The 27,584-nt window shown below is 31.4% G+C and overlaps 1 protein-coding gene across 2 annotated transcripts; it reads right to left on the bottom strand.

Annotated features, from left to right (window-relative positions):
* Window positions 1–298: 298 nt before the first annotated feature.
* Window positions 299–26,453, bottom strand: Vps13 (vacuolar protein sorting 13C). 2 transcript variants are annotated; one of them, XM_065511289.1, is made up of 29 exons: window positions 26,414–26,453; window positions 25,809–26,170; window positions 13,603–13,887; window positions 13,174–13,533; window positions 12,887–13,108; window positions 12,160–12,820; window positions 11,495–12,080; window positions 10,775–11,433; window positions 9,188–10,157; window positions 7,984–9,124; window positions 7,786–7,916; window positions 7,342–7,711; window positions 6,467–7,266; window positions 6,249–6,407; window positions 6,022–6,177; window positions 5,461–5,952; window positions 5,255–5,382; window positions 4,881–5,172; window positions 4,649–4,786; window positions 4,442–4,582; window positions 4,105–4,376; window positions 3,815–4,035; window positions 3,593–3,750; window positions 2,706–3,530; window positions 2,192–2,292; window positions 1,713–1,851; window positions 1,359–1,642; window positions 1,148–1,286; window positions 299–1,087 (listed from the first exon to the last, which is right to left on the bottom strand). In XM_065511289.1, the coding sequence occupies exons 2-29, from the start codon at window positions 25,906–25,908 to the stop codon at window positions 884–886; spliced, it is 10,134 nt and encodes a 3,377-aa protein (XP_065367361.1). In that variant the 5' UTR covers window positions 25,909–26,170; window positions 26,414–26,453; the 3' UTR covers window positions 299–883. The 2 variants fall into 2 exon arrangements, with proteins under 2 accessions (XP_065367361.1, XP_065367360.1); XM_065511288.1 differs by lacking the exon at window positions 26,414–26,453 and having other exon boundaries at window positions 25,809–26,172.
* Between the last annotated feature and the right edge of the window lie 1,131 nt (window positions 26,454–27,584).

Genomic DNA, 27,584 nt, shown 5'->3' with positions numbered 1-27,584 from the left:
GCTTCTAGGCTTTGAGTATGTAACTGATTTTAATATTTCTAAACAAGTATTCAGGAACAGCCGTAAATTGGAAGAGGATCTATTTTAGTTTTTGGAAAAAAAATTAAGAACAAATCGTTCAGTGGCTTATCCCACGAATGTTCTCAAGTTGTAGAAATAGTACAGTTATTAAAGAAAAAATACATGAATGAATTTATGATATGGGGCAACAAAGGAAGCGTTGCTCTTTAAGTGTCGTGTTGTTTTCCTATCTATAGATTCTCCGTTGACTGTTGATGGCAACCAATTGATAAAACGATTATTGATTATTGTTTACAATATTTAAGTATAACATTTATTTTTCGTTATGCGTTTCTTTTGTTAATATCGCGTGTAAAATATTTCTGTATGTACTTCAAGTTAAAAATAAAATATTTATTTGTATTTATAAACATTGAACATCAATAAAAAAATGAAATTATTCTGTTATTCAATTAATAGTTACATAGAAATACATATTTAAATGTTATTGTTTCTGCTTAGCTATTATTGTTGCTTTTAAGCATGATTATTGATGTTTTATCACAAAAATATATCAGTAAAAAAGTTGTTGTTCGCATTAAAGCAAATATTTCAAAATTAAATAAATTGAATAATATAAATATGAATCCGAATCTGAAATCGATACGTTTATAACAATAAAATAATACATTCGTTTTTCGGAAGCAGATCAAAATTAAAATAGTTAATATGATTGTGAAAATTAACAAAAAAGAGAATTCAATTCAAATCAAAGTGGTATAAATAATAAAAAAAAGAAATATCGTATATATAGGCATATGTTGTAGTTTCGTATTTTAAATACACTTTCTCCTTGTGCGCATTTACCGTTTAACGTTTTATTTTACGAAATATTACGATGAGATTCTATCGCTTCAAGCAGTATTTCACGGCGTTTTCTTAAGGGCATCATAATAAGTTTATGCTGTTGTTCGCTGGAATTAAATAGACCCAACACTTTTTTTCCTTCCTTCTTTAAAAGAATTTCAATTCCACGTTCTGTACTGCTAACTCGTTCCATTTCGGACCACAAATATGTCCATTGAATCTGAAATATATAAAAGAGAATAAATATGTACATTTTTATATGTATTTATGGTTTTCTTACACTCCATGAACCAAACATATCATTACGGGTTACATAAATAATACGATGATTCGAAACAACTACATATTCCTGTTTGGTTATAATTTCCTCACAATGAACAAAGTTATCTGTGCCGGCATATTTCCCTTTGTCGATTTCTCTGCAATTAGTAATGAACGTAATGCATTCTAGTCGTTCTAATTTCAATTTAAATTATTCCAAATATACATACTTAAGTAGTTGATTGCCTTTAGCTTCGTCCAAACAGTAGGCTCTCAAGATCTTGTCTTCGTGTATAAAGCGTGGCGGTCTTAGGCGTCTTGTTTCGCTTTGTAGTTCAGTGGCACGTTTGACCGAATCAAAGGTACCATGGGCAAAGTCAACAATGCCAGCAGTAGGCCTTGTTACCAAGCCTATAGTTCCTTTGCCGAGGCCTTTAAAGAAGCCTTCAACACCTTCTTCTTTTGCTCCAGAAATAGGTTTTGTTACACAGCCAGTAACACCATCCACAAAACCCTATAAAAATAACAAAATCACAAAACATCACACTTGTGCCATTTTATCAACACTCTTACTTTCCGCTTACCATTACTAAGCCTTTGCCACTACGTGCCATTCCTTCTTGGAAAGTCTTCGGTTTAGCATTCATATTTTGTCGACGTTTCTTCTGATAATCTTCGTCAAAAGTTAGAACAGCTAATCCTTTGCCCATAGCTCCGGTTATCCTTAATAATAAAATCAAAATACATTGTTTTAATTTAAATCTCAAAATGTGTTTAATAACAGAATCCGAAAACAACGGTAAAATTGTATTAAAATATCCGGAATCGATTGAAATGAAAAAAATGTCTGTGCAATTGAGTTAAAATAGATTTTGCTATAAAAACGTAACGGTAGATACTTGGTACTCCTGCGAACTTTTACAATTAAGTGTATAATTTGATACCGATTTATTTCAAATGTCTAAATAAGATTGATTTGTTGCAAATAGCTTGAAAAATTCTTAAATAAGATTTCAATACTAAACAAAAACAATATTAAACCGCCAAATTCATATATACTTACTTGGATACTGCACCAGCTGCACCACCAACTGTGTGACCAACCAATGACTTTACTCCTAAAACTAAACCTTCTGCAAACTCTCCAGGTCCCTGTATAGCTCCCTATAGAAAATATAATTTTATATTAATAATATATAGTAAAGCGGCTCACTTCGTATGTAGATGTTACGCAATCAAAATAAACCTTGGTTAGTTTTATAATATTTCCAAAAAATATTTTGAGAAAAAAACTTTTTTTTTGCAAATTTACATTTCTCCAAAGACAAAAATGGGATTTTCATTTTAATTGTTTTTAAAGTAATTTCAAATATTTAAAAATTTACTTGATTTAAGATAGATTGTTACTTGTATTTCCAATAATCGTACTAGATTGCGAGTTATTGAATGGTCAATATGAACGGTCACAAAGGTTATCCCTAGACGCGACATATTTTGGGAAACATCATAAAACAAACCAATTTATTTTAAAATGGATAATTTCTTCAGTTTTTAAAATTTTTTCACGTTTTACTTACTTGAAATGGTTCATAGAACAAATCTTCAACGCCTTTTTTAATTCCAATAACCAAGCCGTAAGGATTACCCAAAACATCCAAGCCCAATACTAGGACATAGATCTGTTTTAACGCTTGCCCTGTGTAATGCGAAGTAATTTCAGAGATCAGCTGTTCTTGGGTAAAGAAACGATATTCTCTTTCGAAGAAAGCCAAACGAATTACGACATCGTTTACATCGGTTAGTGTTACACCGACGCCTTGGACTAACTTCGAAAGGATGCCAGGAAGAACTGAAGTATCAACACCGGCCATAGAGAAACTGACATGAACTTTCATTGGACCCAGATGCAAGTTGTCGTAGAAATTCTTTTGTTGTTGCTGAGATTGTATCTGCACTAAATCGGATAGAGGCCGTTCAATAGTATCAACATCACCTTTGAAGAGTTTAGCCTCTCGTTCATCGTCTACTGTGTTTGTGAAAAGTTCAGCGATAGCCATCAGGAACACAAGATCCACTTTGAAATGGAATTCCTGCATTAGCATCTTGGCATATTTGTATTGCTTCACATTCGAATGCGGCACAACTCTCTCAACAATACTGACTTCAATGATGGGCTTAAAATGTATAGTTTTGGCCAGTGTTTTCGGAGGAGGTATAGGTGCCAAGACGACGGGGAATATGCAGTCGGTAAGCTGATTGTCCAATTGGATGCGATTGATTTTAGCATGGACTTGTGATTGGAAAGGCGATGAATTTAGAGCAATCCACACGCCGGGTTGGAAATAACGTTTAATATCACGTGGTACATTGTTCTTAATCATTTTTAAACTATCAAAATTAATCTAAAATACAAAAAAATAACCGTGGAAATAAACTGCATTGAGAAACTGGACATTAAACATACCTGATGTTTTCCCTCCAGCATATAGCATTTGTCTGTATCGCCATGAACACCTTTTTCTACTAAATACTGTTGATAAAGAGCTTCCATCAATGCTGTGTCGTGTAAACTTAATTGCTTAAAACGCTTTTTCGACTCCTTTTTGTATTCCCAAATAACACCTACATCAATGAATAGGTACATTACAATAATAATAAAATATAAATAAAAGAAGAAGAAACCTACCTGAGCTTGTTACGCCCAAATACAAGATATCCACACCGGTCTCATTGTTAATCAATGATAAACCAATGCCATGTATTTTCACTTCAATCGATTGTGTTATACTCTGCAGTGCATTTGAGGTTTCAGACTTGGTAACAATCTCTTCACATTCTGTGAATAATATCACCCTCTGTAGACCATCCAAAAATGATACCCAATACACTTTTGAATTATCCTCCAAACTATGATTGTGATATCAAATTAAAGAATTATTTAAGCGAGCCTTTTTTGTAAATGTGCGTGCTACTTACTTCATACTACCTATACCATCACGTCTCAAGTCGCTTTCCAGAGCATTATCGCCAAATACCAACACTCTTTCTCCGGCTGGATTGCACCAAGTGTAAAGAACTTGTTGACGCTGCTGCAAAACGATTTTGTTTCCCACACCCTTTTCGTGGTAATAAATCGGTTTTTTACTGTGGTTAATAAGTAGGCCAGGAGCATCGCCTGAGTTATACTCAGTAAATGTTATATAGATACCGCCCTCCGTAGTTTGTACATCAACATTTATACCACCATTCTAGAAACCAGCAAACAATAATTAATTTCCATCAATTTAACAAATAAATCATTACAAGTTTTTACCTTGTTCGTATTGAGTTGTAGTAAATTACAAATGGGCTCAGAATATTTGAAAGGTACGGTACGTTGACCATCGACTTTTGCCACCATCATGTGATCAGAATCATTCTTAGGCCACAACGGGAAACAACCGTTAGGCAATAACTAGAAAATCATAATAAAATATTAATTAATAAAATTTGTTTAAAAAGAGCACAAACAAGAATATACCTTAGTCCAGGGATCACCAGGCCGGGAACTCTCTTGAACTTCAATAACGTAACTACATTTGTTGGTTATTGTGTAATAGGGAATAAACGTAATTTGTTTCGTTAACGAATTTTGCGTTAAATGATTGTGGACACCAATCTTTACACATAAAACAAAAATAAAAACATAAATATACATATCAAAATAAATGAAACAAATTAAAATCAAGCAGAAGAGTCTATGTAGTTCGTACCTGATAGATTTTTTCACTGGCCTTACAGCAAACCGAACCGGTTGAACCAGCTACATCCAAAGGTATTTTGTTACTCCATTCGCCGTTTTCAACTCTAATTGAACAGCTCTTTTTATCAAACAGATACTTGTCGCGCAACGAAAACAGTATTGGTCCATTATATTCAGGTGGATGGTACAACACTTCTACAGTTTCACTATCCGTTTTATAGCTTAACATTTCACCGGTTTTATTTATCAGCCAGAATGGCGAAAATAGAGTTATTAGCAGACTTCCATTACGATCTTCAAACCTATTAACACATAAAATCAATTGTTTACACATCTATCTACACATATGCATGTGATGAATGGTTTGATTTGAAAAAAACATACTTTACACACAAATCCATGCTCATTTTAGCATCTGAATCATAAGAGTTAAATTTCCAATTAGTAACATCTGGATGGTTCTCTGAAATTTCTGTAGTACATGACCAATCACGTTCTAAATATTGTATCATCTAAAATGTTTAAATACGTAAAAAGCTTTAAAATTAGAAAATGCAATCACAAACGAATATCTGCAAAGAGAAACTTACCCTTACGACTAAATAGCTTTTTGAGTCTTTGCTACGTCCAGCTAATTTAACTGTGGGCAAATGTAAAACACTGCCGGCTTCAATATCCTTCTCACCATAATCCAGTAAGTCTTCTTTTACGAAAGAATGATCACTTTGGTGTAGAGGTTTCTTGCTATCTGTATCAGTTTCCGGAGACGATGTAAATGATTCTTCTGTCTGCACAGCCAAATTTGACACTGTCTCACGCACTGAACACCCAGCCACTGATACTGTTATATTGATAGGTAAAGCATTGCGCAGATAAACTGGTGGTCGTAAATGCAAAGTGTAATAGGCACTCAATAATTTAAATTTATTTGAGTGTTCATGGTAAATTTCGGTCTTTTCGCGACTAACATTTATAAAGAAGGGTTCAAATGTCTCAATGGGATCACATTGAATGTGGCGCATATAATTCATATCCGTAGGACAGTCATCCCATTTGATACCCTGAACTGAAGTATGATAATCCTATTTAAGACACAACAAAACTTAAATTATTTAATTTTCCAGCATGGACTTGGTCTCAAAGTACTTTACCTCAATTGCAAAATGTAAATACTTGCCCTCCGAGTAGATGGCATGTAGGGGTACATGGTAAACTTTACCAGGTTCAACGATACCTACAAGTACCATTTCCTTAGTCTTGGGCTTCATACGCAAAACTTTAATGGATGTGGTAAAATGATTTTGTATCTACGAAAAGAAACGAAAGGAAAAATAATAATGAAGATATTATAGACAAATGATATCATCATCATACATACATTAACCACACTGTGTATGTTGATGGAGGTAGTGCCGTATTCGGAGTTAACTTCAGAGACAATTCCCCAGGGATCTTGATTAGTGTCACGGAACAAAGAAAAGTAACGTTTGTCTGACTTGGAAACAGGTAAGACTAGTTGCTTTTGTATGTGTCCCACCTATAAATTGAATTTAAGTTATTACCCTGGAACAATGTTTGCATGTAGTAACTTCTTACCGAAACATAAATATTGTATTCCTCTTCATCTGGATTCTGAATGGTGGCCAAGTTTTTAGTTTGTAAATAAGCTTTACAGCCAGGAGATAAAGTGCAACACTTAATCGAATCGGGAGTGACATTGCAAGATACATCATTCTTAAAGACTATGGAGCCGTTAAGTGAACTGGCTCCACTTGTGTTCGGTATATGACATTCATGTAATGTAAAGATTCCAGAGGTAAAACTCAAGTTGATATCGAAACCTGTGTCATTTTCAATCACATATGGGGCAATGACATCGGGTTTCATTAGACCATTAGGATCCATAGCCTGGCCGAAAGCCTCGCCCAGTGTACCGATTAAATCTAGGAAAGTTTTGCTGACAGTCATTTCCAAATTTTCCTCCGAATGTATTTTAATTGTTGTAGTTTGATCAACTTTATTCTCTTCGAATTCTGAAGGGTTTTTCTCAATTCCAAGATTAAAATTCAACTCCCATGGCGAAAATATACGTTCACCATCTCTGGCAATGTGCTCGTTTTGCTCTATAACGGGTTCCCACACAGCCAATGACTGGTTATAATAGTTCATGGTGAGAGTTAACGAACCATTTACACTTAAATTGCTGCTCCAGTCGTTGGCAATGGCGTTCAAACAGGTGTCCATGGATATTAAAGGTGTTGTGTAATATCCAATGCCCGCTTCTAGAACCAGCATAATGCTTGGTATTTCTATGACACAACGTTCCGTCTTGGCACTGCCACAAGTACTTACCGTTTGTTGTGCATCCAATGCCATTAAGGCGTCTTCAGCTGGCTCTGTATAATATCGATACAATTAATAAAATAGATTAATTAGGTAAGTAAGAAAAATTCGAATATTTTGTAAATTACCTGCTTTGAGGAACCAGTAATCTTGTTCATTAAATTTCTTTGGTGTCCAAATATCGTTGTAATTTTTAGTTTCCAACATCTTGGTTTCATCAGTTTCAGCGGTATTTATTGTCTGCATGGCTTTGTTGAATAATTCCAGGGTTGCTGGAGAAATATTGATAATAATTTCGCTTGTTTTCAAACTTATGTGCATTCCATCTTCCTCAGGCGTTGAACCGTGCAGATTTATAACGCATGGATGCAGAATGTAATGTCTTGTAGCTTCTCGCCTTTCAGGCATAAATGAACACATATACATTTTCAAACCATCAATGTTGCCATTAATAAGTTGTTTTGCGCCTATAGCTCGATATATAAGTTTTGCTTGCATCTACACAGATTAAATTTTCATTATTAAAAAAAAACTCTATTGGATTTGGATAAATGTGGTTGGAGTATGCTTACATTAAATATGATGGAACTGGTATTCATATCTTTTAGTGTCTCTACTAGAATAATATCGGGTTCATCGATAACCAGTGTTAAATTCATTTTACTAACCACCTCGTTAGCTTCTTTAGCTTCACGGGCCATTGCTGCAAAAGCAAGAAACAAAATATTTTAGAAACATTCGATAATTTGAAATAAAATTGCAAAACTTACTTGCCACGGTGGCAATACTTTTCAATTGTGTAGACTGTTGCTGGGTAGATTGTATGAATTCTGCGGGCTTTTCCTTTTCAATTTCTATGGACTCATCTACATCGGGTGTTTTAAAGAACTCGGCCAATTTTAAAAGGAAATCGACACATAATATCAAATCAAAACTAGAAATTCGTACATTGGCCACCGTGTCATTTTCTTTAAGCACAGCTGTAATGTCCAACATATACTGCGAGTCTTTAGCATTTCTTTCGCTCGACTCTAAAGCAGATTCTGAGGTTTGAGCCTGTTTTTCCGATTCTGATACAAACCAATCTTTTCGACAGAGATATTTGGTGATTTCACTTGTGTTACTCGGTCGTGTATCATCCAATTGCATATTGCAAAGAACAATGTTTGTGGTCAATGTCTCATCCATAAGTTTGGTTCCTTTCAATGATATTACATATAAACCAAAGCGAGCTAGTCCTTCATTGACATCCGTCATTAGATTGAGTACAACACCGTCCAATTGTATATTGAATTTAAATTGTTCGCTGATCTTCTCCTGTTGCGTTACCTTTGTACGTAATTTTTCTAAGAATTGGTCGCCAGCCTTTTTAGCAGGGCTATCTATAGGTGTTTTTGGTGGAGATATGCGAGGCTTTTGTGGTGGCTCTGCCATAACAGTGGGAAATTCGTTTATTCCTTCTTTCATGTTGCGACTCAATATCGACATTATCAAAGCGTAGTCATCCATGAAGAGATTTAGATCTATACACCGAAGTCTGCCCGATATATCCATTTCAGGGACATTTTTGTACCACGAGAACGATAAGTTGCGCTTCACTACAAGTGTAAAACTGGTTGGATCTAAAATGTTGACTTTCGATTTGAAACCAAAATTCGAATCTACAACATCTAGAGACTCTAAATCCAGCGATTGGTTTTGATGTGTGTGAGATTCTTCTAAAATATTTACTCGAGCCAATCTCATGTCCTTAAGTATCAGTTTGATTTCATCCATAACGGCAGGACCCTTGTCACTTCCTGTAGCTGATATGTCCGTAATGACGTTACTCAATGTAAGTTGACCTAAATCTAAAGCCACAGCTTCGAGACTTTTAGAATCTATGGGGACTATAATAACAGGTGCTTTTATCTAAAATTAAAAAATCAAGTATTTTAAATCTATCGAACAATAAGATATAGGAAACAAAACAACCTTAACATTCAATTTCATACGAGTGGCTTTCTCATAAACGGCAACTGCGTTTTGTTTGGCAGCATCTGCTGCCATGGCGCCGGCATTGGCTATAGCCTGTTGGGCGGCTTGGAAATTATTCATAAAACTTAATACCGAATTGACAAACCAATTTACAAAAACAATCTTCATACAACCAATTTCGACATTGATTTTCATGTCGTCAGAATTGTAATTGCGCGTCTCATCAAGATTGTACAAGACAACATCGCACTTGAGCGCATCCTTGCCGACAATGGATAAGATGTTCGAGTGAATGTTGAGCGGATTCATGTCGTTAATTAGAATATCTTTCAGACCTATTTGAACTTCGGTATATGAAGTTTTCAAAACTACGCCAGCATACAGGTGGTTTACTTTCATCGAAGCTATGGAACGTTTTTTACATGTCAATTCCAAACCGACTTGGTCCAAATTGGCTTCGATTTTCATTTTAATGCTTTCAACAACATTCTGAGCATTTTTCCGGCTTCTCCGTCCCACTGCCAGATTGGGTGAGGCAGTAGAGGTAGCGATCGAAGTCTTCCTCTCAAGTGTTATTTCTGCTTCTTCTGCAATACGTGCGAGACGGTCTACAAATCCATCTGAAGCGGCTGCCGAGGCCATGCGATCTCTATTCTGGACAATTTCTAGCGGTTTTGAAGAAGCTGTTATCTTTTCTACCTTACGCTGTAGTTGATTGGCTATTTCCATTATGTGCAGCAGGTTCTCCTGGTGCAATATAACGTTTAAGGTGGCAAAGTTGATGCGTGCCAATTGTTCAATGGATTTGTATTTGGTAATGAAATCTGGCGTCGATTTATCCACTGCAGTAAAGGTAACATTAAGTAGAGATTTTCCAGCTGTAGTAAAACCTGGAGTTTCGATGACAACAAGTTCTTCCTCCTTTTTGGCTCGAGTTTCATAAGATGTGAGACTGATTGCTCCAAGTCTAACAGAAGATGATAAATCATAAAATAAGTTCATTTGAAATGTTTACGCTCTAAATTTTAGGAATGTACATCAATGTTAAGTTTAACATACAATGTAATTATGTATTACGATCACTCTGTAAAAATCTCCCATTACATGCGCAAATTGTAAGAGAGCTATATTCGGCTGTGCCGAATCCTACCACCAAATCACTTTCAGATAAAGTTTGAAATCATGTTCGGTGGAAATTATGTTTGGTAAAAAATTAGTTTGGTGAAAAATAAAAAATTTGTTGAAAAAATGTTCTTATTAAAAAAAAGGTTTTTTGTGAACAAAAAAATGTATTATTGTAAAATAAAATTTGGGTTAAAATACATTTTTCCCGATTGTCGGTCCGAATTTCTATGACTTTGACTCCAGATAAAAAATCGAGTAGTAGTTGCTTATATGTATCTCTATCTTGTATAGCAACCTAAGCGGGACTATAGCGGATATATTGATGTATGAATCATATATTTAAGTTATTTCTATAAAGATCCAGACTATACATATATACTTTATTTGCGCAAATGAAAAATATATACCCTTGCCACTAATGGTGAAGGGCATTCAAAATAAATGAACATGTCGACATACTTAGCTTGTGCCACCATTTCAAATGTTCGCTGGGCCATGTACACTTCCAATTGCAGAACCTGAAAGGCTAACAGTTTTTGAGAATCCTGATTTGATAGGCTGACAGAGCTTTGCGTGTCCATAAATTCGGACTCTTCCGAGTGCTGTGATGGAGTATTGAACTCCACTGAGTCATCGCTTAAAGGAGAATCCACATCGAAGGATGTCCTGACCAAGGCAATACTGAACTCTTTTAAAGCAAAGTGTACTTCAAGACTAGTATACTGCACAACTTCGGGTGTTAATGAGGTAGCTGCTGTTGCAGACAATGTTTTTCGACGTTCATCTTGGTTTAAAAACTGTGGTATTGAACGCATAAGTGTCGATTGGCTAGCACTCTTCAAAAGATTCGTTTTTGGTTGCTCGGTTGGTTTTTCTTGTTCGGGCAGTGGAATGCTCATTGCCACTTTTAAGGCTTCAAATACTCGATCTTCAGTCAAATTTAAATTGATTGATGGAAGAAGAATATTGATTTTTGTCTTTGGCAAACGGGGATCATCATCAACCACACATAATTCAGCATCAACAAGAACCGACGTTGGGCGCAACAAATGCATGTCCGATACAATCAATTTTCTCATGCACAACTCCCAATCGTCCTCTGGTTTAGAAACCATAATCTGAAAGAAAAAAAACTTGTTTATATTTCATATTTTTTTGTTTGTAGATGTAAAAAAGAACCTGAATATTTTCTATTGAGACATTATAACGGTCGTATGCCTTTTCCATTATCATCTGCAGTATTTCATCGTGATCCTTGCCTCCTTGGTGCATGGCCACAACGTCCTTCGATTTGTTTCTGTGTGGAGCTGATGATATTCTAAATTCACCCAAGCCTATAACTACCAATGATTGTTCGCCAGGTCTATATTTACCACCCTGTGGCAATATTAAAATGTTTGGCATTAACGTTACATCGAGCTCAACAATAGCATGACTCTCTATCATATATTGCATTCCGGTGGCAGAACGTTCTTTAAAATCAGATATTTTAAGAGTAGCAGCTCCTTCCAATTCGGAAAGATTTACTTGTTGCTGTGGCACAAAAACGCCCATGAGTTTCAAAATCGTCTCCGCATCGTAGACAATCTCTAAAGGACGAGCTGTTACTTTAATGCGCTGGTCACATTGTTTATCCAAAGGATTCGTTTCGAAGAATATATCCAACAGATTGTTTTCATCAGATATTTTAGATTTAATAATCGTTGGTGCAATGCCTTCCTGCTCCAGTCCAGTCAATGCTAATTCCTTCATACCCACACAGACACTACAAACAAAACAAAATAAAATAAACGTTTACATAAATTAATGAATTTCTTTGTAAACCAAACAGTTTGTTTCATTACTTAATAGCGCTTGCTGCAGGGCGCTGCTTAACAGTACATGTTGTCATATTAAGTTTAATCAGCATTAATGTCTGCAAAGAATGCCAGTCGACTGTGCCTTGACCATATGTTTTGCATAATTCCGAATCATCATAGAGTCCAATTTCTAAAGCTTTTAAAGTGAATTTCATATGCATGGCCTCATAGTGATCCGGCAACTCCAAAGGTGCCATGTTATCCTCATAACCAATGGCCTTATGAAGTTTACGTTTCTCTTCAGGTGTCATGGCAGCTTGTATGCTAAGTTCTAAATCAGTCCGTTCATCTTCATTCTTCTTGCCCCGGCCGAACCAGCCACCAAACCAAGAAGATTTAGCAATTGCTTCTTTTTTCAATTCTTCTCCTTGTCGCAAGCGATCAACTTCAAGTTGGACTCGCTTGCGTATAAGAATCAAATTAAAGAGATCTAATTTTTGTTCTGCTATTGTACAGGTTGCTTCAACTGTAGCCGATGGTTTCTTGCTGACACAACGTTCTTTGTGAGCTTCGGCATATGTTTTACACAATTCTCGATGCTCTTTCATATGCTCCCATGTCCATGATTTATTCTTTTTACGAACTTGTTCTTCCAAGACGGAGAATATCGCAAATTTCCACCAGATCTTGGCATTACCTTTGTAGCCTAAAATTATTATCAATTGTTAATTGTATTTATACATCTGCTTGAATATACCTATAAAGCACTTACTCTTGTTATAAGGTCTATATTTACGATATGGCACTGCCAATTGGAACTGATTCATATCATCCAATAAGCCAACAATAAGTTGAAACTGTGTGCTGGTCACGCCAATATTTAGTTTTTCCATTTCTAGAGTTAGATCCGTCTTTGGTATGGTAAATGGAGGACTATCTCTGTTAGGATCGGAATTTAATAGCAATTTCGCCACAGAAGATATGGGTCCCAATACTGAAAATTTTTAACGCAGTTTAATTAAAGTCTTTAAATCATAACTATTCTCCGCTGCTACTTACAAAAGGAATATTGTGATGGACTTTTTGTTTTGCTAGCTATATTACTTCGGAATAGTTCCTTTATTTCGTTTTCGGACCTGGTGCCGTATGTATCAGCATTACAGTTCATATATACGGACAAACAATCCAGACTTGCCAGCTTAAAAACATGACGTATAACGCCATCAACGAAACACTTTTGCCAATTGGCGTCCGTTGTGAAGATTTCAAAATTATTCAGTGTTATACCGAAAGCATAGGGTCGTCCTGCTTTCGAATTGTCCTCGTATCTGATATGAACATTGGCGATTTTCACTTGAATATTGTTAATTGTACGAGCGACTAATTTTTCAACATACGATGGATCTGCCTTATTTTCGTCTATATTTTAAAAACAAAAAGTATGTATTCATGCTACAAACGAGATAATAGATGTTAATGATAATATACCTTTTTCTAATTCTTTCTGGAACGCTTCATCAATGGCCTTTAAAGCAATTTGCTTTTGTTCCAATTCAAGTTTTTGCTCTTTCTCTGCATCATAAGCCACACTTTGCTTAGGTGATACCAGCAAAAATAAATCTTCGATTTGTGCCACAACGGGTTGACTGTATATCGATTTCCATGGTATTTGCAATACAAATTTACCCAAGTGACCGTATACTAATTGAACTGGTAAATCTAAATCGTCCAAAGCATTTTCACGTATTCTCAAGTTATTTAAAACAATATCACCTAAATGTAACGATAAAGAAATTTATGCTTTTATTGCTATTGTATTGCATCATGTATAATATGCAAAAGATGGAACAGAATTATTTAAATAACAAATTTGTTTTACCAAATTAGCAATCAAAACACTAGACACATCCAAGACAAAGTTAATTTGTCACCCTTTATTTATCTATGTACCATTTACTGATACTTGTTATTATTTTGATAGGAGATACAACGCAAAATGTGTCTCTTTAAAAATATATTTTCGATTCACATCATAAATCCATTTGCTTATGTTTAGATTTGTTTAACTTAAATACTTTTTTTCAAAACCGAATCTATTATTCAGCCCAATCTCTAACAAACCGAAACTTTTAAATTGTAATCGATGGATAGATTTTAGGATCTTCATTATCTTAAAAAAATCAAATAATTTGTGTAAAACAATCTAACTTTTTTGATATCAATTGCCTTTAGAAATCGCATAGGGTCACTTTTTAGTCTGCGTAATTTTAATAATCAATATTAATACTCAACAATACCGGCTTGTATCAATTTAAGGCGTTATCAATTTAATGCCTTTCAATTGCTTCCATATCAACAAAACACTCAAATGTATACAAGGAAAAACTACAAGTTTTTTTTTAAAGTTGTGAAATCACATTTCAATTGCATTAAGAATGAACTGTTGGTGCTAAAAATGTTAGTCATCAGATTTATTTTTGAAACACATGAAGTATTCAAAACTCAATACATACGTATTTTAAAAATGGGTTAAAATTATTTTCTTTTATAATATTCCTATGTTAAAAACATATTATATTGATACGAAATAATATTAATCAGATTAAATTAGTGTTTTTAATTGCTCGACCTTTTTTGATTCCCGGGAATGGGGAAATTTTTTTCTACATTCCCGGGTACCCGGCTATTCCTGAAATATATAATGATACTTTAAATTAGGAATACTTAGTGTTATAATTATTAAATATCAGAGCTTCGTATTAATTAATAAAATTTGAGCTTAATTCACTAAAATCTTAATCCGTAATTAAAGAATGTCAGCCTTTCATTCCATAAATCCATTCCTAATATTTAATTTTTTAGATTCATTCCAAAGCCTTTCTCTAAACTGAATTAATTTCAAAGTTAATTAATAACAGATTTTATTCAAACATTGAAAGATTAAATTTTTGTTAAATCAAATAACTTACAAAATTGTCTTAAGCCATTTTGTACTAGATTTGAATTGATGAAAAATTTAATCAATTAATAAATTTATGAAGCTATTTTGTTATGGATTTGAAGAAGAAATTTAAAGAAATTAGAATGATTCCATAGGAAATAAATTCTATAAATAATGAATTCAATTTTTAAATTTTCATACGAAAAATCCCAAATAAATAATAATAAGCTGTCTATTATTGCCGAGATATAAGAAAAAAACTATAAAAAACTTTTCACTGTTTTTTGGTGAAAAAAAAGAGTTCTAACTTGTTTTCTATGTATTTTCGTCAGTTTTAATTCCCGGGAATCGGGTAGTGAAAAATTGGCAAAATTCCCGGGAAATTTGTACCGGGAATTCCCGGGATAAATACCGTAGTTTAAATTTAAACGGAGTTTAACAGCATTAATGACATAATGTTGCCAATAGAATTTTCCTGAAAGTTATAGATCTTCTAAAATGTTTCACAGAACCGCAGTGGGAGAAAAACTAAAAATTATTTTAACAAGCCTTTTTTCCACCCAGAAACAAGAGGCTTTTGAAAACAGAATTGGGTGTTTTCTATTTTAGTTTTTTCAAATAACATTCTGAAGTTATACCACAAATATATTTTACCTAGAAGGTCACAAAAATTCCCTTTAAAAACCAACAAATTATAAAGGGGGTTTATAAATTTACATTCTGTGGTTAAAACTTTTTATTTGTTTTATTAAAGTTAAACTAATAATTATGTGACGTAGCGAACACTCAATTTGCTTTTTATTACCATATTTATGCGGATTCCAAGTTATGTGGTTTTAAAATCAAATTTTTACATTTTAATTTAATTGAAAGCTATGAAGTTTAAAATCCTTATTTTATTGTAAAATGTAAAAGTAAGTGTGATAATAAATAGGTCGTCCAGTCGAGTTGGGTTTGGTATCAGTGTAATATATCATAAAATTCTCATATCGTGCAGTGTTGAGGATCAGGCTATGAACAAGTAATAGAGCTTTATTCGGTGCCGAATCTTATTATTGAGAAATTATTATTTCTAAGAATCTTTTATGTTTTATTATTTATAATTTTACCATAAGAAAATGAAATATTTTTTGTTGTTGATATATTTTCAAATTGAGTTTTGTGATGAAGTAAAATAAACAAAAACCCTTCACAAAAGTACACTTTAGATAAAGATTGAAATCAATTTTAGTTAAAAAACATTGTTTTGTTAAACAAAAATATTTACTTGGTAAAAAAATTTGAGGTAAAATAAAATTTTGTAAAAAAAATTAAGTTAAAACGTTGTTTGTTCGAATTTCTATGACGGCCTATCTCAAAAGGTCTTTGAAATGTCTATCATTATATATCCGTATTGTATATGTTAATGACTGAATTAGTAATATAGATATAGACGTCGAGGTAGACGTCGTTTTTTTGCTTATACAGTACTCATAAGCGGACACCTAAGGGACTGACAAATTTATCCGCTTATGTAAATAATTGTGTTTATTATATTCATCTTTAAACCATTTTATTTAAAAAAAAAACAAGTAAGAGAGCTATATTCGGCTGTGCCGAATCTTATATACCCTTCAGCAAATTATACTTTAAAATACAAATTTTAAATATTTTTAGGTAAACAAAATTGAAATTTTTTTTCCAGTTGTTTTTTCGAAATTGTTTTTTAAATTTTTTTTTTTTTTAATTTTAAAAAATTTTTTTTTTAGTTTTTAAATTTTTTTTTTAATATTTATCGAAACATTCGGGTTAAAAAATATTTTTTCCGATTTTGGCCCATTGTAGGTTCAACTTACTATTGTCTTATATACGTCGTTGCACAGGTCTTTGAAATATCTATCATTAGATATCCATATTGTTTATAATAATGATTTAGTAATCCAGATATGGGTCAAAAATAGGTCAAAAATCGAGGTTGTCCTGGTTTTGTCATTATATCTCAGCCATTTGTGGACCCATTTTCTCGATTTTAAATAGCAACCGAGCCGGAAGAATTTCGGAGATATTGATGTATCATTCGTGTATGTAAGTTATTTGGGGGCTTCAGAAAGTTGATTTCAACACACAGACGGACAGACGGACATCGCTATATCGACTCCGCTATCTATAACGATTCAGAATATATATACTTTGTGGGGTCGCAAATGAAAAATGTAGAAATTACAAACGGAATGACAAACTTATATACATATACCCTTTCCACTCATGGTGAAGGGTATAACAAGAATATAACAATTTATAAGATAAAGTACAGTAATTTGAGTTATCATTAATATTTTTACAAAAACTAAAAAAAAAAATATGTAAAATAGGGCTATAAACTATTTTTGGCCCTAGCACCACCCGATGGCAAATGTTGTGTTATTTACGATAACATTTTTTTTGGGTCATTTTGGAATAAAAACCTCACCCACAAAATCGAGTTTTTAAAGTCATAATTTTCACAAATTTGTATTACTTTTTTATACCCTTCACCATGAGTGGCAAGGGTATATATAAAGGCCCAACTATAATATGCATACACTAGCTTAAGTCAGCTTAAGCAAATGTGCGAATACATATAAAACGTATGTGACAAACTATAATGTACTTAAGAGAGTTTCGTCAAGTTTCGTCGAATTTTATTTGCTTAAGCAAAGTGCGAAGCTGGTCGCACATTCCGTACGGAATCAGCTGTTTATTTATTTTATACAAAGAAAATAAAGAAATAAATGAAAAGGATGATGAAAATTTATATATTTTGATAAAATAATAAGAAATACGAATTTTTTTAATTGCAAGTTGCACATAAATGTTCAAATGGGGCTAAATAGTTTTGGATGCACGTAAGTACATTATAGCCACCTAAAAGTTTCTTTGAATTTCCTTAAGCATTTGGCAGACTTTTCGTTCGGTTTTGACATTACCTTAAGCTAGCTTATGCATATTAGTTTGTCATTCCGTTTGTAATTTCCATATTTTTCATTTGCGACCCCATAAAGTATATATATTCTGGATCGTTATAGATAGCGGAATCGATATAGCCATGTCCGTCTGTGTGTTGAAATCAACTTTCCGAAGCCCCCAAATAACTTACATACACGATTCATACATCAGTATCACCGAAATTCGTTCGGCTCGGTCGCTATTTAAAATCGAGAAAATCGGTCCACAAATGGCTGAGATATAAGGAAAAAACTATTACAACCTCGATTTTTGACCTATATCTGGATTACTAAGTCATTAATATAGACAATATGGATATCTAATGATAGATATTTCAAAGACCTTTGCAACGACGTATATAAGACCAAAGTAAGTTGGACATACAATGGGTCAAAATCGAAAAACAATATTTTTTAACCCGAATTTTTTTTTCATCAAAAAATTTTTTTTTTTCATAAATTCTTTTTCCAAAAAAAATAATTAAAGAAATATAAAAAAAAATTTTGAGAAAACTTTTTTAAAAAAAAAATAAAAAACAATTTGGAAACAAAATTTTAAAACATTAAAAAAAAAATTTTATTTTGTTTAAATAAAAATATTTAAAAAAAAATATATTTTTAAGTATAATTTGGTGAAGGGTAGGTATATAAGATTCGGCACAGCCGAATATAGCTCTCTTGCTTGTTTTATAGTAAAAAAGCGAATTATTTCCCGATACAGCATATTTTTTAAATATGGATTCGAGCCAGTTTGATATATTGTTAATAAAAACTACATATTTTCGTTTTTGTCATAAAAAAAATGATCTTCAAACTTTACCACCGCGTTTTGTGGGTGAACTTTTTTGACAACCACGAATAAGTAATAGCATTTTTTAAATAACTTTCAAATGGTCTGTCTATTCGACTATGCTAGGGCCATTTTGATATTTGCGAAAAATGTAAAAAAGTTATATACAGTGGTGGCCAGGAATTTAAGACAAAAATTGTTTGCTAAATTCCAAGTGATTTTCAATTATTTTTTCAAATATTTCCACAAAGATGTATGCATGAGGACTGTTTTAACACACAAGTGTGTTTTATTCGACTGTGTCAATTCATACATATTCACCACGAACACATTAAATTTTTCTACAACTTGACCAAAACATTTTTTTTTTTAAATAAACATATTTTCTCACATTTATATCATTATATTTTTATTATAATAAAATATTAGGACCAAATTTCGTATTTTTAGTTCCATTAGTTTCGGTCATATCATGTTATTAACAGCGGATGTTCGCTGAGGTGGGTCAACGTATTTCCACATATATTTGTCCATATATGTTTTACCGATTTTTCCAAACATTTTTCAGAAACTAGAAACATTAATAATAAATTTCATACCCTTAGAGGTCCTTTTATTTTGGCTCTATCGTACTTAAAATTCAGTTGATGAAAAAAATTCAAGTATTTGTCTTAAATTGGTGGCCACCACTGTATATTTCTTCTGTACGTGTGTTAGTAACTAAACTCCTCCTTAACGGCTGGGCCGATTTCGATGAAATTTTTTGTGTGTATTTGAGTGTGTCCCTGGATGGATTAGATTCACAACCCATCCAAGGAATTGAAATAGTAAAACTCGAAAAATTTTTAATAGATTGCCTCCTTTTCACTTCTCGTTTTTCTTAATAAGAGAAATTTTTTGGACAAACTTGATTAGTTAATAGCTATCGAACATATTTCATTTCAATATTTTTTCACCCTACATTTTAAGTAGACTATAAAACTCACCTTAGTATTTGTGCTCTTGTATGTTATACATAATTGCAAAACAGTAGTAAGAACAAAACATTAACAGTGAAATCATAAAATAACTTTTATATATCATGTTACTATTTACTATATGTATGTAAAATAGAGCATGATGAAACCCATCAAAATAAAAAAAAATATACATATGTATGTACATATGAATGTTCATATAATATATTTTAAATAGAGTGTGTATGACCTCATACAACTTTAAATCGGTATTGTGCTTAAAGAGTAGTAGGTAGGTGCATGATTAACGAATATAAATATTTAAGCACGAACATAATTGTTTATAAAAAAAAATTCTAAATTTATAATAAAGTAACATTGCAAACATTTATTAACATAATCAGAATATCCTTATAAAAGCTAGGAACATGTATTTCCTTAAATATTTGTGAAAAAACTCTTGAAAATTAATTAAAAATGTATAAACAAAACGTATGTAAAATAAATGTTTTATTTTGAAAGTTTTTAACTGTGGTACTAAACTTTTAACCCCCATTAACACGAAGCATGGTTATGGCCTAACTAATAGTTATACTGTCGGTTAAAAATATTTTTGTATGAAAACTGTCAGTTTAACTATTAGTTAATACATAACCAGACTTCGTGTTACTGGGGATAAATCACTTTAGATATTATAAAGGTTTAAAAAAGGTAACACGAAATTGTCTAAAGCCATTCAATAAAATTAAGAATGAACTAATTACTGTAATTACTAATCCATCAGTTACGTAATAACTACAGAAAAGATAAGTGGAAGTAGCTAAGTTTAGTAGGCTTTATTTAGCTTCATTTAAGCGCATTCCGGCACTGGTTGCTATAATCCGATTGTCTTACGCTTTCTATAATTAATTTTAAATACTGAAAAGCAAAATTGCATCAGACAAGATACATTTATTTATAACGGCGGGTCTAATGTACTTCGGTATTTTGTATATACATACATATGTATAAAACTCAAATTGTGTAAATCATGATCAGCGAAATAGCGTGCATTTTAATAAATTTTGTTTTGAACATGTTGTTAAAAGTCATATAAACTTAACTATCAGTATCAATTTTTAGCTCACTCTATTTCATTACGATATTTAGGAATTATTTTATTAAATACTCTGTATTTTCTCACTCGAACAATGCTTAAACTGTCTCTAGTTCGTTCTAATTTGTATTCAGTTCTTTAGTTCTTTATGAAAAGAAAAATATATTTTTAAGGGCGGGTCATATGTACATATTTTGTTAAAAATTTTGTAAATCAAGATCATCGAAACAATTTATATTTTAATAATTTATTTGCTGTTTATAGCAGAGTTTCGTGTACGATTTTAACCGAAACCAAGATAGATCCCAGTAACAGTTTATATCATAGACAACAACTAGATAGGTAACTGAGAGCCAAAAACCTAAGTCTGTTGTCAAAAACCTAATTCATGAGAATGTATTGCATGTATTTTTGTATCATGAAAAAAAGTAATTTTTTACTCTCTCCTTCCGTTCCATGCGTTTATTCTATGGTTTATATTTTTATAATATTTTTTCACTAATAAATAAGAAAATTTATAAAAAATATTTGAAAAAAAAATTAAAAATTATTTTTTTTTGCCATAAAATATCTTTCACCTAAAAGTTAAAAAAAAAATAAATTTATTAAAAATTATAAAAAAAAAATTTTAAATTTTATTTACTTAAAAAAAATAATTTTAAAGTATGTAGTATATTTTGTGAAGGCTATATAAGATTTATCACATGCCAGTTTAAGTAATTTTTACAAATTGTTGTTCGCGTATTTTTTTTTTTTGTTATTTTTCAGATTGAGAGTAATTTATTTTTACTCTCTAAAATAAAGTTACTGGATATTTTTGACTGGAAAGTACGCGAACACACCTAATATCTTCTGATGAAGTATGCGAGGAGAGTAACCCTCTAATCAATATTTGGAAATCTTCCAATAAAGAATGGTAACATTCATTTAAAAACTGTATCATATGTCGCTGTCCATACTCAGGTTAATTAATATTATGATTTTTAAATACATCAATAGTAGAGTATCCAAAACTGAAACCGATTTTTTCATCTTTTTAAACTCGGCCGATTTCGGTTTTCTTTAACTTTTCGATATTTTGACAAAAAAGGTTTCTGTAAGACGATTAACTTGATTTAATGAAATATAATTTTTCTAAAGCTCATTGTAACATATTTTTGAAAAACGTTAAAATCATTTTTAAAAACTTTGATTTATTTTATAGAAAATTTTACAATATTTTGTAAAAGATATAAAATATGAATTCCATAAGGATAGAGCTTTAAGAATTTAATAGCGTAAAATTTCCGAGGATTTTGTAAACAATTCATAACATATTTCTTATAAACTTTCACAAAATCGAAGAGGATGGCAAAACTTTAATATTAGTTTTAATATTAGTATTTAAAGTAATGGTTTTAATGATTGTAATGAAATTACACATGGAATTAAAGCCAAAGTGTTTATTTATTTCACTATTTTGAAAAAATAATAAAAAATTGTAAAATTGTTTGTTAAAATTTATTTATAAGTCTTATGAAACATGACTTTACACATTTAATTTCATAGAATCCTATCTTCAGCTTACGTGATTACTAAGCTATAGCAATTTTATAATATTTTAATTTAATATTTAAGGGAATATGTCTGACCAGACGGCTTGAGTAACTATATCTGTCTATCAGACTCGAATAAATTCAATTTACGTTAATTGACCTTCCATATCATACAACTGCACTATTTTAAGGTTAAAGGACCTCCTTCCTTCCTCCTTCCTATTTTTGTAAATAATATATTGTTTATTGGATTGGTTACTCCTTATTATATTTGCATCATTAAATCATCTTTTGGAGGTTGCAATACTCATAACCAGGGAAACCGGAAATATGCTCTAAAAAAAGCGTTTTAGGCGCTTTAAATATGCAGTAAAAACTTTAAAATATGCTCTTAAAATTTAAAAAATATGCTCTTAAAAAAACAAACTTTTACATAATTAACCAAAAAAAATTTACTTAAATTTTCAAATAAAAATCGTTGTCTATTGGATCTGAAAACATTTTTATACATAGAAAACCTTCTTTCGACATCAACTGATGTTACAGGAGCAAATTTAAAAGACAATATTTCTTTAACACTTAGAACGGTTAAGTTTGAATTAGAACTAAAATTTAATATTTAGATGGAGCTATTATTAAAATAGTGCTTATTTTATATTAAAACAAGTTAGAGAGCTATATTCGGCTGTGCCGAATCATATATACCCTTCACCTAATTATACTTCAAAATAAACATTTTTTTTCAGTTTTTTAATTTTTTGGAAAAAAAAATTTTTTTTTTTTAGGTGAACACAATTTTTTTTCAGTTTTTTCATTTTTTGGATAAAAAAAATTTTCGAATTGCTATTTTAAATTTAAAAAAAAAAAATTCTGTTTTTAAAATTTTTTTTTTTTTGGTGAAAAGCCATCTATTTTTCAATTTTGAATTTTAAACAAAGGAAGTAAAAACCTGTAAAACAACAGCGAAAAATAAGTAAGACAAAATTTGTTTTTGATAAACTCAAAATATGCTATTAAACAGTAAAATATGCTCTAAAAACGCAAAATATGACATAAATATGCTCTTAAAACAAATATATGCAAAAATATGTATTTAAGGGTAAAATATGCAAAAATATTCACTAACAAATCGATGCCAAAATTCTTAAATAGTTCTGAAACGTGTAAATATCTTATCCATGTCTTCATTAGACTCACCAGAAAAAACATGCATTTGCATATTTTGGTTTCCCTGCTCATAACTGTCCACATGTGTTCTTTTGGGTAGCATCAAATATATGATGTCACCTTCCATGGATCAAGTAACACAGCCTTGATTACTTCAATGTCTAACATTTTAGTTTTATTTCAATAAAATCCAATTCGAAACTAGCCATCAAAATTATTTCGGCTCTCTAATTATAATACAATTTCTTAATTATATCTAAATTTTTATAACGGAATAGGAGCATGGCGTTTTTTGGATAAAATGTTTATCCTTTTGAATTTTAATGTCCTTGAATTTGTTTGTATTAATTAATAGAAAATGATGGTAATGCAACATTGTTATAGTTTTTAGCAATTTTTTATAACTATTTTTTCAAAATTTTAAAAATCAAGTCAATTTTCTTAGAGTTGCATTTTTTTGCTCGCACAATGTTACCACTTTTTTTACTAAAAATTTTATAATTATCCTTTCGTAAACAAATATTGGACAAAACGTCATAAAATAATTGCCTATAATCAATAGGAATATAAAAACAGCAGATGTGGACAATTGGATACATTTTTGAGCAAAATCAATACAGTTGAAAATCACATTGCATAGCGTTGCATTTTTTATGCTCGCTACTGTAGGTACATATTTCATTCCGCACGTTCATAATTGCACGTTCCTTTTAATATTTTTGTTTGGATTTTCCTAGATTTTTCAGCAAACATACTGGCCTTAGTATTCGTTCTTTGGTATTTTTTAATAGCTAAACGGTAAAATAATAAAAAGTAAAATTATACCTACAAGAAAAATTTATTTTTAAGGGCAGGTCTAATGTATAGGTGAATATATGAATTTTGTTAAAAATCTTGTAAAACAGCTTGTATTTTAATAATTTATTAGATGTTTATAGTTTTTTTTTTGTTTTTATACCCTTCAGCTTCGTGAGAAGGGTATATATAAGTTTGTCATTCCGTTTGTAATTTCTACATTTTTCATTTCCGACCCTATAAAGTATATATATTCTGGATCCTTATAGATAGCGGAGTCGATTAAGCCATGTCCGTCTGTCTGTCTGTCTGTCTGTCTGTCCGTCTGTCTGTCTGTTGAAATCAATTTTCTGAAGGCCCCAGATATCTCCGGGATCCAAATCTTCAACAATTCTGTCAGACATACTTTCGAGAATTTTGCTATTTAAAATCCGTCCATAAATAACGGAGATATGAGCAAAAATCCGAGACAACCTCTGAAAATTTCATCAAAAAACACAATGTATTGCATGCTTTGACAAAAAAACAACAAAACGTATGCTTGGGTGTGCAAGCTTTGTGTATTTGGTTTTTTTTAGTTTTTTGTTTCTTTTGGCGTTGTTGTTGTTTTTTATACAACTAAACGTTTGTTTGGTTGTGTGTTGGTTTTTTTGACAAAAAATCAACAAATCGTATGTTTGAATGTGCATGCTTTGCGTATTTTGTTTCTTTTGGCGTTGTTGTTGTTTTTTATACAATTAAACGTATGTTTGGATGTGTGTTGGTTTCATTGCCTTGCGTATTTTGTTTTTCTTTTGGTGTTTTGTTTCGTTTGGCGTTGTTGTTGTTTTTTGTGTTCTTGATAAATTTAGGATGCTGTACGCTGAAAGTGGGCAATGTACATACATATATACTAATTATAAAAAATAATAATGCATCCACAACAAAGGTGAAGGGTATATAAGATTCGGCATAGCCGAGTATAGCACTCTTACTTGTTTTAAGTAGAAATGTAACTTTTTAAAATTTAAAGCTATAGCTCATCAATTTGTGTCTCATTATAAATATATTTTTATTGGGAACCGGTGTACGATATATCTACCATATGTCAAATACATACATATGTTATCAATCTGAACCAGCCTTTATTAGTTCAAAACATTAATTCGTTGAATTTTAATACAGTTGTACATTTTTTGCTACGACTCAGATACATAAACAATAATAAACCTATTATTACAGGAGTTCTTTAAAATCGTATTTGCCTTAAGAATGAATATTATTGCGAAATTTGCTGTGGCAAGTAAAAAAGTAATCTCTGTTATGTACTTGTAAGTATACATTTCTGCATACATATGTACATCATTCATTATACGATGTATGTATTTAAGTGCAAATGTTCTTATCTGTATTATTTCGATAAATAAATAGCTATGCGTAGATGTGCATTTGTATAAAGAATATTTACTCACCTCCCCAAACGCTTATTTTGAGTTGATTACTGTCAAGATTTTCCACATAATTGAAGAGATATTTATTGAGATAATGGGCAACAACCGATTCCAAAACCATTTTGAATTTGATTAACTAGATTGCCTTGTTAAAGGGCTATCAACCATGTATGTAGTTATAATAAAACCAAGGTTTTTTTATTGGTAAAGGCCACGAGGCCACACAACTATTCAACTTTTTTAATTAAATTCACTATTAAGTTTCATTAATTTTATTCCAGCATTTGAAGATTCAATTTTTGGTTAAACACAATTAAAATATTTTTGTTCTTTGTTGTTATTGTTTTATATTTTATTCCATATTGGCATAACCACAATGAAAGCTAAAATTCAAATACAAAATGTGAATAATATGCTAAGAAAACAAAATACAATAAAAATATCTATAAGTTGTTTTTACTATTGATGACATCATCAAAGTAAAAATTTTTTTTTATTTTTATTTTGTTTATTATTTGGTTTGTTATTTATTTTTTTGTTAACTAAATCATCTAACTGTAAACATTTAAGTTGACACAGTTATGCCGTATATTATTATTCATTAAATTAATATGTACCACTATTACTTTAGCTTTTTTAATTTTGCACTATAATGTAAACACGAAAGAACACACATCCAGCGAGGAAGAAATTTATAAAATGACTGATTGGAAAAATGTCATTATCAAAACAATATTTAGAAAATCAGCTGCTACAGGGTGTCGTAAAAAGTAGAATGCTTTTTAATAAAGGCAAATTCATAAAAGGTGGAGCCAGTCAAACAGCTGATTACTTTTTTATACCCTTCACCTTAGTGTGCCCTGCCCTTCACCATAGGGAGTTATACATAGAGACGAGACACGATTTGTGAAACAAAAATACAACAAATCATATGTCTAATACAACAACAAAATACATTGACTAGCATATATTTTGTTGTTACAAGAGTTAGGTTTTTGACAATTACGTCTCGTCTCTATGTCCTTCACCATGAGTGGCAAGGGTATATGAGTTATAGATAGCGGAGTCGATATAGCCATGTCCGTCTATATGTTGAAATCAACTTTCCGTAGCCTTGAAATAACTTACATACATGGCTCATACATTTGTATACGCTATAGACCCGGTTGGGTATCTATTTAAAATCGAGAAAATCTGTCCACAAATGGCAGTGCTATAAGGAAAAAACAAAACAACCGCTACTTTTTAATTTTTGATTATAAAGTCATTAATATAGCCAATATGGATATCTAATGACAGATATTTCAAAGACATTTGCAACGGCGAATATAAAACCATAATATGTCGGACCTACAATGGGTCAAAATCCGGAAAAATATTTTTTAGCCCGATTTTTTTTACCAAAATTTTTTTTTGTAATTTAGTAAGTCCATTTGTTGTTTTTGTAGAACTGCCACCACTTTGAAAATAAAAACAAATATCATTGCCATTGCAATTTAAATAAAACAAAGTAATAAAAGCAAAAAAAAATTATTCGAAAATTAATTTTATCTAAAACTAAGATTATTTTGTAAATCACTTTCACATTTTTGAAAAATGTCCAAGAAAATTGTACATATGTACTTGTAAAACAAAATTAATGACAAATATTTTTAAAGTGAGGTGAAGTGTTTTGCTAAATAAGGGCGTTAATGTTCGAATTTGATTATAACTATTACATATATAATTATAAAGATAGCGGACTAAAAAAAATAACTTTGGAAAGCATTAAAAATTATAATATTTTTTTTTTATGAA

Source organism: Calliphora vicina, chromosome 5 (assembly GCF_958450345.1).
Source record: "Calliphora vicina chromosome 5, idCalVici1.1, whole genome shotgun sequence".
In the NCBI taxonomy this organism is placed as follows: domain Eukaryota; kingdom Metazoa; phylum Arthropoda; class Insecta; order Diptera; family Calliphoridae; genus Calliphora; species Calliphora vicina.
Note: the sequence above shows the minus strand (reverse complement) of the source record. Positions and strands in the feature narration are given on the sequence as shown.